Raw genomic sequence first — 13,683 nt, forward strand, 5'->3', positions numbered from 1 at the left:
ATCCCTGCTTTGCGTCTGTGTGAATGCTCCATAACATAGACCCTCCCCTGACGTTGCTGGCTTTTAAGACAGTGCCTGATTATTACTTTCGTTTCATGAGCCTACCAAGCTGCCCAGAGTAGGACAACGCTGCGCCTCAAGTAAGTTGCTAATGGAACAATTCCAACAAGACTAGTACAGTATTTAAGTCATTCACAATAGTATTTGGACAACAATTAAGGTAAATTTGTCATTCAAATAAATCGTCAATCTAGGTTTTGCGATTGAAGTGAGCTCATGTCGTTGTAGGCTAATTACTTCTTTTTCGAATTTCGATATTTTTTTAAACGTAGTTAGGTCTTTAGTCACGCATGTTATGTACAAATGTGATATATAGCCGACTACTTATGGATTCTTATTGTTAGGTAAAAGTTTAGCATCACTGTTTTCATTTGCCAATAATTCGTGAAATGAAAGTGAAAGTGTTGCCTTCCGTGTTGTGGTGCACCAGTTAACCAGTGGAACCAGGCCCAGGGTTTGAGCTAGTACATTTTTTTATAAAATAAAAAGTCTGAATGTGGCGTCTTGGCTATAGACGCTACGTTCAGTTCAAGCGTGAACGAACCCTACATAAATAACTACGTCATTTTCTATAAAGTCTCTGGAGCTGGACAACTGAACTGATACTTGGTAAAAAGTGAAATGGCTGGCATACCAGACCAGGTGACTCCCATGGAGGTGAGTTCATTGAGCATTCAGAAATAAAACCAGATAAATTGAGTGAAAATCATATATTACAATTTGTATTTTGATTTAATAATCTGTGTCCACATTGATTCCTGCATGGATCCATAATGGCTCTCCTAGGTTGATCCATCAAACACTACAGTAAGTTTCTTGAGTGTAACAGGTCTAAGTTTCAGGAAAGTTAATTACTGTTAGGGAGTTACTTGCCTCATATATTTCTTTTGAAACAACATTAGGCCTACATGATGGTTCTTTACATGACATGTTCAATATTCAAGTAAAGATCCACTACCAATGTTGTTTGTTAATAGAGATAATGTAGGTTCGCTGCATTATCATTTTAAGATGTACAGTATGGTTATCTCATTAGACACCGGAGTTGCTGGTAGCCATTAACCTCTTGTTCTCCTCCAGACAGAGGCTGAAATGATGTCTTCCATGACTGAAGTGACTCCATCAGTAAGAGACATACGTTCTACGTTAGAAATTCATCATGATATTCTCATAGTAACTATAGTAACTCATAGTTACTATAGTAACTATAGATTATAGATTGTTCACAATCAGAAAGTTAAAGTACTGCCATATATGTTTGTTTCATACATGCACCAAACCAACTCCAATATTATTATCAAAAGGATGGTCATCTCAATGGAGTCACAGAGTTGATCTCTGTAAAGTTCTGATGTCTTTTAGCAAGGTAGACATTAAAGTGATAGACTGCTAATCTCCTGAAGGCTCCCCCACAGAACCTTACAGGGCAGCATGCTTCTACTGCCCCGACTGGACTGACAGATGCAACATCAGATCACCACAGGACTACTGACGTAAATCTGCTTTCAGCATCCACCTACTCCACCTCAACCTTGGAAAATGTTAGTCTATCCCTTTTTTGATTACAATGAGAATCTGAGAAACATGTCGGGGGTATAACCCTTTTGGTATCCATTAACTATTAAGAGCTATATTTAAAATGAATCATAGACTATCAAACCTGATTGAAGTTACCCCATTTAAGTAGCTTTATAAGGATTAAATTACATTTTTATTTGACACCTCTTCTTGTTGGTTTTGTAGCCTCAGTCTAGAGCGACACATGTGGATGGTCGGAATGATGTTACTGGTTCCTCAGATATGTCTGCGGAGAAAAAGCCCCAAATTGATTTGGCTACAATCTATGCCAATGTGCAGTGGCATAATCAAACTGTACCACGAAAAGCAGCCCAAAAACTTCAAAAAGCCCTACAGAGATGGTTCAACAAGGACTGTGCTGTGAAGACAATTTCATGTGATTGTTCACCTCTGAACAATGAAGGCAGTTTTTTGTTGAAGATGTCCTCTTCAGTGAAGAATGAAGAATTGTTATATGGTAAACTGGAAAGACAGTCAAGTTTTAGATGTGCTGCTTAATAATCAATTTCATGATTCATTCAACTTAGAGTGTAAATGTAATTATTATAAGACATGCATTTATCTAAACATACAAAAGTACAGGTTTCAGATTTTAGATCTCATTAATATTACAAAAGCAGCACAATAAAATCCATATTCTTTACACATTTTTCAAGCTTTAGATACCCTACCAAAAGAATTGGACCTGTGTGTCGAAGACAGTAAAGGCAAATTTCCAGATTGCAAAGTTCTGTTTCAGAAGACACCACCAGAGACTCAACGATCAGACCGTAACATAAAAACTCCTGAGAATGTATGTATAGTCAAATTCACTGCTCTGTTAATGGGTACGTGTTTAGAAATGTAATGCTTACAATGATTACTGTATATCAAATTGAATGACAACCATCATCTACATTTGAGTTTTGCATTGAAACCCCCCAGATCCCAAAGAAAGAAACATATGCAGCACCAAGTGACCGTTCTAATGGAATGGTGACAAGTGGACGAGCAGGGAGCGAGTGCAGTGTCCCTCTGACCACCTACTGGTACATGACCTCGGCATATCAAAAAGAGCTACAAAGCATAGAGACAAAACATCAAGTCAAAATTCAGGGAAGTGTAAAAGTGACCATCGAAGAGGCCAAGGATACAAGCAACTATCTACATACAAATGAAGCACTTGAAGAGTTCATCGACCTTGTCCAGAAGCATACAGGTGATTTGGACAGCTACGGTATTAATCTGGATCAAGTTGATTCTAAAGACTTAGGTGATGCGCTGAAGAAGGATCCCAGGTTGCTGCTGTCTCGTTCCTCCGATAAGCTCATTATATTTGGGCCTAGCGAGAGCATAAGGCGAGTTCAGAATGTCATGGGCAATAATTCCTCAATACATATGCCGGAATCCTCTGGGGCGTCTGGTTGGCTGTCTAAAGATCAGCCACAGAATATCACTATGGATATCAAGGACCCCCTGGTAACCCGTGGGCTCTCCATGCCCCTGAGCCTCTGGAAGTTGTTGAATGGGGCCTTTGATCAGAACATAAAAGACATCCAAGATAAATTTGGTGTGAAAGTGAAGTGTGAGCACTCTGATGGTAAAGTCCTAGTGAGAGCCGAGCCCAGTGTTGGACAGACCGTTTCTCTAGAGAGCCACGCCCTCGGAGCCCTGATGCACATCTACCAGAGGGTTGCCACGTCAACCATGAGCTGCAGCGTGCTGGCTTCTGATCGGAAGGCGGCTGTAGAGGACATGCTGGATGAAATCCACTCTCTGCACCCTCATGTTTGGCCAGAAGTGAACTCTGGCTCCTTGAGACTGTTGGGCCTACCACAACATTTGGGCCCTGCTGTCACTGAGTTGGAGAGGAAGATGGGAGGGCCTGTTTTCAAGGAAGAGGACAAGCAGAAGATCCTATACTCAGGAGACGACAGGTCCAGAGCTAGAACACCTAGTGACGGAAGGGCAGGAGGCGGAGCTACAGGAAACGATGATGAAGAGTGTTCCATTTGCAAGGACACATTTACAAACAAGAAGAAGTTAATATGCAACCATGAGTTTTGTAGCGATTGCCTAGAGCGATCAGTGGCGTCTCTAGGTCCTACCTGTCCTTTGTGCAAGCATGTGTTTGGGGAGATGAAAGGCAATCAGCCTGAAGGGATGATGCGTGATGGGACAACGGATGAAAAACTACCTGGATTTAATTACTGTGGCACCATAGTCATTGATTATAACATTTATGGAGGAATTCAATCGGTAAAAGTTTATAATTATATCATTATAATGTATAAATACATCAGAACTAGACTATAAGCATGCATTATTGCCGCTTCCTTTCGAAAGAATTCCTTTGTTATGTTTATTTCTGCCTTCTCTTGCATTCAGGAGAGGCACCCCCACCCTGGAAAGCCTTTTATTGGGACTACCAGAACAGCATATCTACCAAACAACAAGGAGGGCCAAGAGGTCTTGAGGCTGCTACGGAAAGCGTTTGACCAGAAGCTAATCTTCACTATTGGGACATCCAGAACTACCGGGGCAGAAGGCATGGTGACCTGGAATGACATCCACCACAAGACCAACACATATGGAGGCCCACAGCAGTATGAGATAATTGATATTTGTGTATATCAGTCAGGATTTCATTATTAATCAGCTCTATTTATTTATTTATTCTTAATAGCTTAGTACCATATATACAGTATTCCAACATTTGACTTTAAACATGAAAAACTATCAACCAATAGACTGCTGCTATACTCAGGCTTGTACCGTTTCATTCCCCCAGGTTTGGATATCCAGATGATGGCTATCTGGCCAGAGTGAAAGAGGAGCTGAAATCCAAAGGCATCGAATGAAGACATTTAGAGAATCAAGCACCTGTGCCTGTAGCCCCCTGCAGCTGGACGATATTCAAGGTGTAGAACAGTCCTATGCCACACCAGGGCTTTCTAATCTTTCTAATCTTGATCCGTATTTTTGTTTTTGATGATTACGGGACAAATCGTGGATATATATCATAAGGCCCTCCTGTAGATTGATTCTAATTGGAAATGTCTATGGAAAGTATAGTATGTAAAGTATGTTTAAATCATAATTTCTTTTGCTTATCATGCACAGTAAGGGAAATCCAGAAAAGCTGGTTGTGCACTTAATGCAGTGACTCCAGGGACTAGTGATGCAGCAACACCCAGGTTCTACTGCCCTGTATGAGGTATACTAGAGAGATAACAAGCATGAACTGTATTACCCTTGCAGTTGTTGCTGCGTGCCAACCATATCATTACATATGAATATACTTCATATATAGAATATGTAACAAGTGGTGCTGATAACCAATTAGATTGCATTCAGATTCATCAACTTGTGTTATCAACATGTACAATGTTCACTTTAATCTGTATTCACTGCAGATTATGTTTTGGGTTGACAAAAATGACAATAAAAACTACAGAGAAGGCTGTGTTTTTTCTTTGCATGTATGTAGAGCCTCCTGGGTCTAAGAGCACTGCATTCTCTAAAGGAACAGGTTGCACCTCTGGTTATCACAATGGTCATTCTATTAGAATACATGTGAAAAGAAAAGACAAAAGCAGCAGGTAGTTTTCTGTACAGTTTTTAAAATTTTATTTATAACAATATCTGTTATTTAGTTTGTAAAGTACTCCAGCAAAAATTAAAACATTATTCTCTTTCCAGAAGAAAGTCTGAGCCTCCATGCATTGTGTACTATAAAAGCTATGTGTAGTTTCTCATTAAAAAACAAAGACTAATCAAAAAACAACCTTTCAAAAAATGCATGTATGATTTAGCAAAAATGCTCTTTAAGTCAAATGATTGTACTCATCTCTTTTCTCAATTAAAAACAAGACAAATGTGACAGCATGAAATCAAAAATAACACTTGCTGACAGGTACAGGAAGCAAAATAAGGATTTGTTATTGGTTATTCTAGATACTTGAAGGTGTGTGTTTGTTGTTTTTACATGCATTAATAACATATGGCTGATCACCCCTTCTGACAGAAGCAGCATTTTGGGACCCAGCGGGGGAGCTTAAGGACACGTCAGGGCGACCGGCAGGGACGGCAGCGTTAGCAGCAGCATGACATGGGGACAGCATGACACGGGGACAGCATGACACGGGGACAGGGGACAGGGATATGAGGAGGAGGAGGGGGGGAGGTCGCAAGGCAAAGAACAAAGGAAACAAATGCACATCAGAGAGAAGTAAAACAACATTTTAAGAGCACGAACCTTCTTCCTCCTGAAGATTGAAGAAGTACTTTGCATCGACAGGGCGAGATGGGCAATCTCACGCCCTTAAAAATCGACTGAAATGATTACTGACGTACACTAGACCAAACTCCTTTCACCCTCCCCCCCATCAGCGCGGTTGTAGAGAAGAGCTGAACTGTCCCCTAAAGGGTGTACATAATATAGGTGACACTAGGCTAGTAAAAGGTGCCATTGTCTGTCTCACACTTGTCTGATCCGTCTCTTTGCTCTGGCCTCCTGCAGCCTAAACACCAACATTCCAGCCATGACAGCATTGACAGGCCTGGAATGGGTAACTCTTCATCAACATACCATTTCTCATCTCTCCCCAAACACCTTGTTGATGGTACCTTGACATCACATGAGCCCTAAACACTTTTAGGTTATATAAACAAACATAAATTGACCTGCTTTACATTTTACGGCTTTTATACACACCATAAAATATGAAGTCTGTGCAAGGAAGAAAACAATCATTTCATGAAAAAAATTCTCTGAGAACATTGTGGAAATACTGAAGTTGCCATCTGGTTTTGACATTTAGCACGTGCTGTACACAAACCGTGCTATGTTAAACCTGCCTCACACACTGCCATCAAGACAACATTGGTACCAACTTACAAAACTTTGAGTTTGCTTTCCCCACTCAAAGACAACATAAACAACAGACAGTTGGCACTGGTGAAATGGAACAATGTTTTTCTCTATACAATTCATACAAAAATAAAAAATTAAAATTGCTCCAATAATGATCCTTTTCATCTAATTTTCATTGTCTTTCCATTTCATTTTGCACAGAGGTAGTGGCTATTTAGGTAAAAGGGAAGGGACAAAAGAGTAAATTAAAAATATCTTATAGAAAATGTTTTGTTCATTTGACCAGAATCTGAAAAGAACAAAATATAATACTGCAATCACATACAAAAGTAGTCCTTCATTTTTGTACATTTTATACAGTGTTCACGCTTTTTTTTGTAGAATTTCTTTCAGTTTTTCTTTAAAAGGCAAAAAGAGGGGTGTGTCTCGAATGGTATAACCCAGGCTATGGACAGTCTATGTCAGCGGGTCAACCAGTGGCTCTTCATCCCCCCGCGACAGCAGCTCCTTCTTTTCGTCCGTGCTGGCCAGAGAGTTGCGGCTGTTGTGGGCTCCCATGTACAGAGTAGCGTACACTGGGTTTGTGAAGTTGGTTGGCTGGTAAGAAACAAGGGTAGAAACTCTTAATTCCCGAATATAAATGAAGGGTGTGTGTGTGTTCTGGTATATGTCCTACCTTGTCTGGGTCGAGTGTGAAGTCTGCATCTAGCAGCTCCCCAGCATCATCATCCGGCTCGCCCTCATAGATCTTGTAGGCCGGGTTACCAATCTCCACGTTCATGGCCCCGTTGGTCATCCTCTGGTGCTGGAAGCCCTTTGCTCTGCGCGCGCGCACACACACACACACACACACACACACACACACACACACACACACACACACACACACACACACACACACACACACACACACACACACACACACACACACACACACACACACACACACACACACACACACACACACACACACACACACACACACACACACACACACACACACACACACACACACACACACACACACACACACACACACACAAGGAAAAGGTCATGGCTGTGGTCTCCTCTGCACTCCTGAGACAAGCTAACATTGGGAACCGGAGACACAAACACAGCACAGGTGAGTGGGGCGTAACTGGTCACATCACTGTCACCCAGGAAGCCTGTAACCAAGCAACAGCACAGGCACCCAACAAACCCAGCATCCAGCTAGACACACACACACAGACACAAGCTGACTTGACACACACAAGCAATACAAAAAAACAAACACAGTAAATCTATAGATACTGTATATAATCAGCATTTACATCCTAGTCAATGTTGGATTTTCATATTGCATTTTCCAAACATGGCTTGGAATAATGCAGGGGGAGCGACTGCCTCCCGGTCTGACAGAAAGCAACATGTGACACGCCACAGCCCTGAGCTCTATGACACTGCAGTACGGCACGGTACAGCATGTTGGTGGACAGGCTGGCTCTGCCGTGCCATAGACAGACAGATCTATGACTATAGATCACCACCCTGGCACCCCCTGAGAGGAGGGTGGGCTGGGGGGGTCCTGCTCAGGGATGCGGGACAGGCTGATCCAGGAGGCGGCTCATTTGAGAGAGAGAGAGAGAGAGAGAGAGAGAGAGAAACAGAGAGAGAGAGAGAGAAACAGAGAGAGAGGGAGAGAGAGAGAAACAGAGAGAGAGGGAGAGAGAGAAACAGAGGGAGAGAGAGAGGGAGAGAGAGAGAGAAACAGAGAGAGAGAGAGAGAGGGAAACAGAGAGAGGGAGAGAGAGAGAGAGAGAAACAGAGAGAGAGAGAGAAACAGAGAGAGAGGGAGAGAGAGAGAGAGAGAGGGGGGGGGAGATCGTAGCGACACTGATCACAAAACACTATACACCGACCAGCAAAATATGTACTGTAGATGGAAATGGAGAGAGATGGAGGAAAGAGGGCCAGAGAGAGAGAATGTGAGAGAAGAGGAGGAGGAAAGGTACATGTTTTGCATGAGAGCATGGAAGGAAACCATAACCCTGGCAACTGTTACCGCGAGTGCCTGGAGCAGGCTTTGCCCGACCTGCTAGACCTGGAGGAGAGAGGAGGCGGGAAGAACGGAAGAGAGAGAAGGAGAGACCGGTAAAGCAAGACAGGCCAACAAGAGAGAGCAGGAAGTCCCACACATGCCCGTGTGTGCCGAGGGAACTCACCCTCTCATCCTCTTCCTGTACCAGAACAAGGCCCCTCCCGCCAGCAGCACCAGCAGCACCAGCAGCACCACTGGGATCACTATGGAGGCCGTGCCTGCATGCGCACACGCGAGACAAAACACACACAGGCGTGTGCGCGCACATATATTACGTTTATGTTTTGGGTTTTTTACGGTATTGTAGGACACCCAATTACTGTTCATGATAAGGCAGAAGAGTCGACTCACGTCCACCACTCTCTGGGGAATCGGAAGTGGAGGCCACCACTTCACAACGATGTCCCTCCCAGCCAGATGAACACCTGGACACAAGCAACGCGCACGGTCACACGAGACACAGGTGGTGGTCTGAGGCTAACGTGATGGGGGGAAAACACACACTACAGCCAAACGTGTGTGTGTGTGGTGTGGACCCACCTGCACTGTGGGAGCTGGGTGCGAGGGTTCACCGAGCACTGGCCATTAGCACAATACTCCTCACAGTTGTAGCAGCTGGGCTGCACCCTGCCACTGGTACAACTATGGGACACACAGGCCATACAGGGCTGAGACAAGCATCGATGGACGGGGTGTTTGTGTGTGTGTGTGTGTCTTCATTAGATAATAAGCCAACACATACAGTATAATGCTGCTGTAAAGAACTGTGTCTGTGTGTGTTTGTATGCACTCACTTGCAGGTGACATCTCCAGTGGGCTGGAAGGTGTTGGTGGGGATGCACTTGCCGTCACGACAGTAGTGACACTTGTCCACCTCACAGTTGTTGCCGATGTACTGAGGCAGACAGCGACACTGTCGAGACCCGTCGGCACTCTGCAGACATGTGCCCCCGTTGAGGCAGTGGCCCTCGCAGCTGCCTGCTCTCACACACACACACACACACACACACACACGTCAGTACTGTACAGGAACATCCAACAGAATACCTATGACAAGCCTGCTTTTCTGTCCAAGAAACACTCAGTTTAAACTGGACAAACCCAGCCAAGTGTAGGATCTGAGCTAGCTAGTAGACCTTCTCGTTTGCGTGTGATGGTGAGAGAGCGACAGGGCAACTCACGGTATTGGCACTGATCTCCCATGAAGTCAGGCGGACAGTGGCAGGTGGGCTGGTTGCCGGGGCTGACGCTGCAGTTGCCGGCATTGTGACAGTAGTTCTTACAGGTGTGCAGGTTACAGTTGGGTCCTGTGAAGCCGGTCAGACAGCGGCAGGTGGGGGCGCCTGGGGACAGACAGACGTGTGGTCAGAGTCTCACGGATGGTGAGTCTAAGGACAGGCGGTGGACAGAAGGTGTGAGGGTAGGTACAAAGGATGAACGCGCTGGGTCTTACCTGTAGGTGACGCACTGCAGGTGCCTCCGTTCTGACAGTAGTCTCTACACTGGTCGATCTCACAGCGGTCGCCTCCATAGTTGGGCTGACAGCGACATTTGGGCTGCTTGCGTGCGTTCAGGAAGCAGCTGCCTCCGTTCAGACACTGGACGTTGCAGGGGCCGCTGGGCGGGGCTAGGGAGGGGCCACGCAACAGAAGATGGTCAGTGGTCAACCCAGGTAGGGGCTCATAGACCAGAGACAGAACTAGACTAGTCTCAACACAACATGTAGAGGGCCAGCTGGCTCACCTATAGGAGACAGTGTGGGTGTAGGGACCTCCACACAGGTGCCGTTGTCCAGAGTGCGACCATTGGGGCAGGTGCAGACTGGACCACTGGGGCTTAGCAGGCACAGCCACTCGCACTTCTTCCTGTCACATGGGTTAGTCACTGAGAGGGGGGGGGAGGGAGAGAGAGAGAGAAAAGTGGGGATGAGAGACATAGGGAAGTAACACAATAGTCTGCTTCAGTCTATCCACTAAACTGTTTATGATCCAAATCCCCATTCCATGAGTCAGTGTTGTGGTGCTCTGCCCCAGGTACTCACTCTCTGGTTGTTTGTTGCGGTGGTAGAGCACAATGTCTGTGGCGTGGTTCATGCCAGTGGTCAGATTCTCCATGGGGCCTTTGCCAAACTTGTTGACCCGAAACACAAAGTTGTTGATGTAGGTGACTCCGTAGATGTAGTCCTCGAACACGTCTATGCTGAAGGGGTGGTGGAGCTCTAGGAGAAAATGAATAACATTAAAAATGAAACATCGATAGTCTACTTTGTAACTAAAACTATCAGCTATGCCAACCGATACCAGGTGCGCAAACCAAAAAGTCTCTTTAAAAATGACTCGTATTTATCCAGAAACAAACATGATTGTGAGGCCACGTATTGTCCTGTAAAAGCCAGATGACCGCAGAGAGCCACTCAACTGTTCTTAATGCTGGACACAGCTATGACAGGGTCACTCCCGTTCAGCCTCACACTGCCAATCACAGACAGCTTGGCATCAGCCCAATACAGACGCTCGTTAAAGTAGTCCACCGCCAGGCCTGGAGAGAGAGAGAGCTTTATTAAAATGACACTCTATGGCTTTAGTTAAAGTCAAACAAATCTTCATCACCCCAACATCAAACGTGTGTATTGAGTTGCCTGTACATCCGAGTGTGTGTGTGTGTGTTACCTGTGGGCCACTGGATGTTTTTGTGTACCAGAGTCTCTCTCATGGTCCCGTCCATGGCAGCAGTCTCAATCTTTGGGTGATTTCCCCAGTCGGCCCAGTACATGGTCCTGACGGGTACAAACACAGGGTGACCACTCAAACACACCACGCAGCATAGCTCCACACTCTGCCATCCCCAGCGACCCCCCTCCCCCTTTCCACCCCAGCCTGACTCACCCTCTCTGGGGGTCCACCACGATGGCGTAGGGCTCGTCGATCATGCCTGAGATGAGGGTCTTGCGGTGGCGCCCGTTCATCTGGGCCACCTCGATGACATCCCTGCCAGAGTCAGTCCAGTAGATGTTCCCCGCCACCCAGTCCACGGCGATGCCGCGCGGCATCTTAAGGCCTGGGATCTGGACACACACGCTCCAGGTCAACAGGCTGGTCAACTGGTCTGTGTGTGTGACACGGAATGACGCACAACGCGGCACACATGCAGGTGCACACACACACAGACACACACACAGACACACACACACACCTCCAAGTTGGTGACTCTGGAGTCGCTCTGGCGGCGGTTGCGGTTGCTGTTGGGCGAGGAGGAGGAGGAGGGCAGCTCGTAGGAGGAGATGCGGCCCGTGTGCCAGTTGGTCCAGAAGACGCGGTTGGTCTTGACGTGCAGGTCCACGGCGTCGATGCGCACGTTGGCGTCGCCCTGGAACGTCTGCTCGTAGCGCCAGTTGGGCATGCCGGGGTCCAGGCTGCGGATCTCGTTGTCGTCGGCGATGTAGAGCACCTGTCTGAGGTCTGGGACGAGAGAGAGAGAGAGAGAGAGAGAGAGAGAGAGAGAGAGAGAGAGAGAGAGAGGATGGGGAGAGGGAGAAACAAGAAGGTGAACCAGACAGAATGACACCTACACACACACTCTTCCATATCCGGATATGTAGCGTGAGAGCTATCCTCACTGTCAGCCTTGCAGGTGCTGTTGATCCTGGTGAAGTACTTGTGACAGCTGCACATGTAGGAGCCCTTGGTGTTGTTGCAGATGTGGGAACACACTCCAAAGTGCTTGCACTCATTCTTGTCTGTGGAGGAGAACCAGAGCACAGGTTAGAGACCCCCACGAAACCTCACAGTCCCGGCAGGAACACAGAGTAGCATGGAGGCTGTTGTGAGCGCGGCTCAGCCGGCCAGTACCTTCACATCGGTTCTGTCCGGTGGCGTGGAAGCCAGGCTTGCAGGAGCAGAAGGCGTCGGTGCCGTTGACCACGCAGTGAGCCTCGTCCCCGTCGCCGCACCCCGTCCTGTTGCTGCGACAGTCCTGTTCAGCATCTGCACACACACACACACACACACACACACGCACGTTAGACAGACTAGTGGACTAAAACACAGACGGACCCATGCAGACACACACACACACCCTAACCTCCGGACGTCTGAGGCACCACACACACACCTTTCTTGTTGCAGCTGATCTCGTCAGAGCCGTGGTCCTTGCAGTCGTTGAAGAAGTTACAGCGCAGGTTGGAGCTGATGCAGCGGCCGTTGGAGCACTGGAACTCATCCTTCTCACACACAGGGCTGGCAGGAGCGCTCTCTGGAGGAACACCAGGGGCATCAGTACTGGGGCCTCAGACTGGGGCCTCAGACTGGGGCATCAGTACTGGGGCATCAGTACTGGGGCATCAGTACTGGGGCCTCAGACTGGGGCCTCAGACTGGGGCCTCAATACTGGGGCCTCAGACTGGGGCATCAGTACTGGGGCATCAGTACTGGGGCCTCGGACTGGGGCCTCGGACTGGGGCCTCGGACTGGGGCCTCGGACTGGGGCCTCGGACTGGGGCCTCGGACGGGGGCCTCGGACTGGGGCCTCGGACTGGGGCCTCGGACTGGGGCCTCGGACTGGGGCCTCGGACTGGGGCCTCGGACTGGGGCCTCGGACTGGGGCCTCGGACTGGGGCCTCAGAGGAACCCTGGTCGTCCTAGTCTGACTCTAGGGAGTGTTTGCGTGACCTAAATGTACTGCTAGGGACTTGACTTCTTAGTTTTAGGGGGTGTACATCTATCTACTGTTCACAGAAGAACACTCACTGCAGTTGAGCTCGTCACTGTTGTCCCCACAGTTGTTGACACCGTCACAGCGCTTGGATGCTGGCAGGCAGACACGGTCGTTATGACAACGGAACTGCCTCATGGGCGGACACTGGAACTTGGCTGAAAGGTGAAAGAGGAGAGAGAGAAAACGGAAATAAGAGATGGTGGATGACGTGTAAGTCAGCCAGCACATGATCCTCACGGACGGATGGAGGATGATGGATGACTTACTGCACTCCTCAGGGTTTTCATCAGAGTTGTCTCCGCAGTCGTCCTCGCCATCACACTTCCAGGCCAGGGGCTTACACAGGGTGTTGTTACACTGAATCTCATCCAGGGGGCAGTGTCTCGCCACTAGGGAA

The 13,683-nt window shown here is 47.2% G+C and overlaps 2 protein-coding genes across 16 annotated transcripts in view; one reads left to right on the plus strand and one right to left on the minus strand.

The window, feature by feature from the left end:
• Positions 1 to 94: 94 nt before the first annotated feature.
• On the plus strand, positions 95 to 5,325 carry LOC136938855 (E3 ubiquitin-protein ligase DTX3L-like). 15 transcript variants are annotated; one of them, XM_067231802.1, is made up of 10 exons: positions 95 to 140; positions 638 to 717; positions 847 to 867; positions 1,141 to 1,185; positions 1,464 to 1,601; positions 1,804 to 2,095; positions 2,295 to 2,431; positions 2,563 to 3,876; positions 4,006 to 4,223; positions 4,409 to 5,325. In XM_067231802.1, exons 2-10 carry the CDS (start codon positions 682 to 684, stop codon positions 4,476 to 4,478), a joined length of 2,271 nt encoding a protein of 756 aa, XP_067087903.1. In that variant the 5' UTR covers positions 95 to 140; positions 638 to 681; the 3' UTR covers positions 4,479 to 5,325. The 15 variants fall into 15 exon arrangements, with proteins under 15 accessions (XP_067087903.1, XP_067088017.1, XP_067088075.1 ...); XM_067231916.1 differs by having other exon boundaries at positions 1,476 to 1,601; XM_067231974.1 differs by having other exon boundaries at positions 1,141 to 1,173.
• The window catches only part of LOC136940271 (low-density lipoprotein receptor-related protein 1-like), a 73,066-nt gene continuing 64,603 nt past the window's right edge, over positions 5,221 to 13,683 (minus strand). The window contains exons 71-89 of the mRNA XM_067232321.1: positions 13,553 to 13,675; positions 13,319 to 13,441; positions 12,684 to 12,824; positions 12,422 to 12,556; positions 12,190 to 12,309; positions 11,766 to 12,031; positions 11,459 to 11,637; positions 11,243 to 11,349; positions 10,992 to 11,111; positions 10,615 to 10,791; positions 10,317 to 10,457; positions 10,027 to 10,200; positions 9,755 to 9,916; positions 9,368 to 9,551; positions 9,114 to 9,215; positions 8,925 to 8,998; positions 8,698 to 8,791; positions 7,170 to 7,314; positions 5,221 to 7,090 (exon numbers count right to left, since the gene is read on the minus strand). Coding sequence (XP_067088422.1) covers positions 6,950 to 7,090; positions 7,170 to 7,314; positions 8,698 to 8,791; positions 8,925 to 8,998; positions 9,114 to 9,215; positions 9,368 to 9,551; positions 9,755 to 9,916; positions 10,027 to 10,200; positions 10,317 to 10,457; positions 10,615 to 10,791; positions 10,992 to 11,111; positions 11,243 to 11,349; positions 11,459 to 11,637; positions 11,766 to 12,031; positions 12,190 to 12,309; positions 12,422 to 12,556; positions 12,684 to 12,824; positions 13,319 to 13,441; positions 13,553 to 13,675 — 2,708 coding nt within the window. The 3' untranslated portion in view covers positions 5,221 to 6,949. The remainder of the gene's footprint in view (positions 7,091 to 7,169; positions 7,315 to 8,697; positions 8,792 to 8,924; positions 8,999 to 9,113; positions 9,216 to 9,367; positions 9,552 to 9,754; positions 9,917 to 10,026; positions 10,201 to 10,316; positions 10,458 to 10,614; positions 10,792 to 10,991; positions 11,112 to 11,242; positions 11,350 to 11,458; positions 11,638 to 11,765; positions 12,032 to 12,189; positions 12,310 to 12,421; positions 12,557 to 12,683; positions 12,825 to 13,318; positions 13,442 to 13,552; positions 13,676 to 13,683) is intronic.

Source organism: Osmerus mordax, chromosome 1, assembly GCF_038355195.1.
Source record: "Osmerus mordax isolate fOsmMor3 chromosome 1, fOsmMor3.pri, whole genome shotgun sequence".
Taxonomy (NCBI): Eukaryota; Metazoa; Chordata; class Actinopteri; order Osmeriformes; family Osmeridae; genus Osmerus; species Osmerus mordax.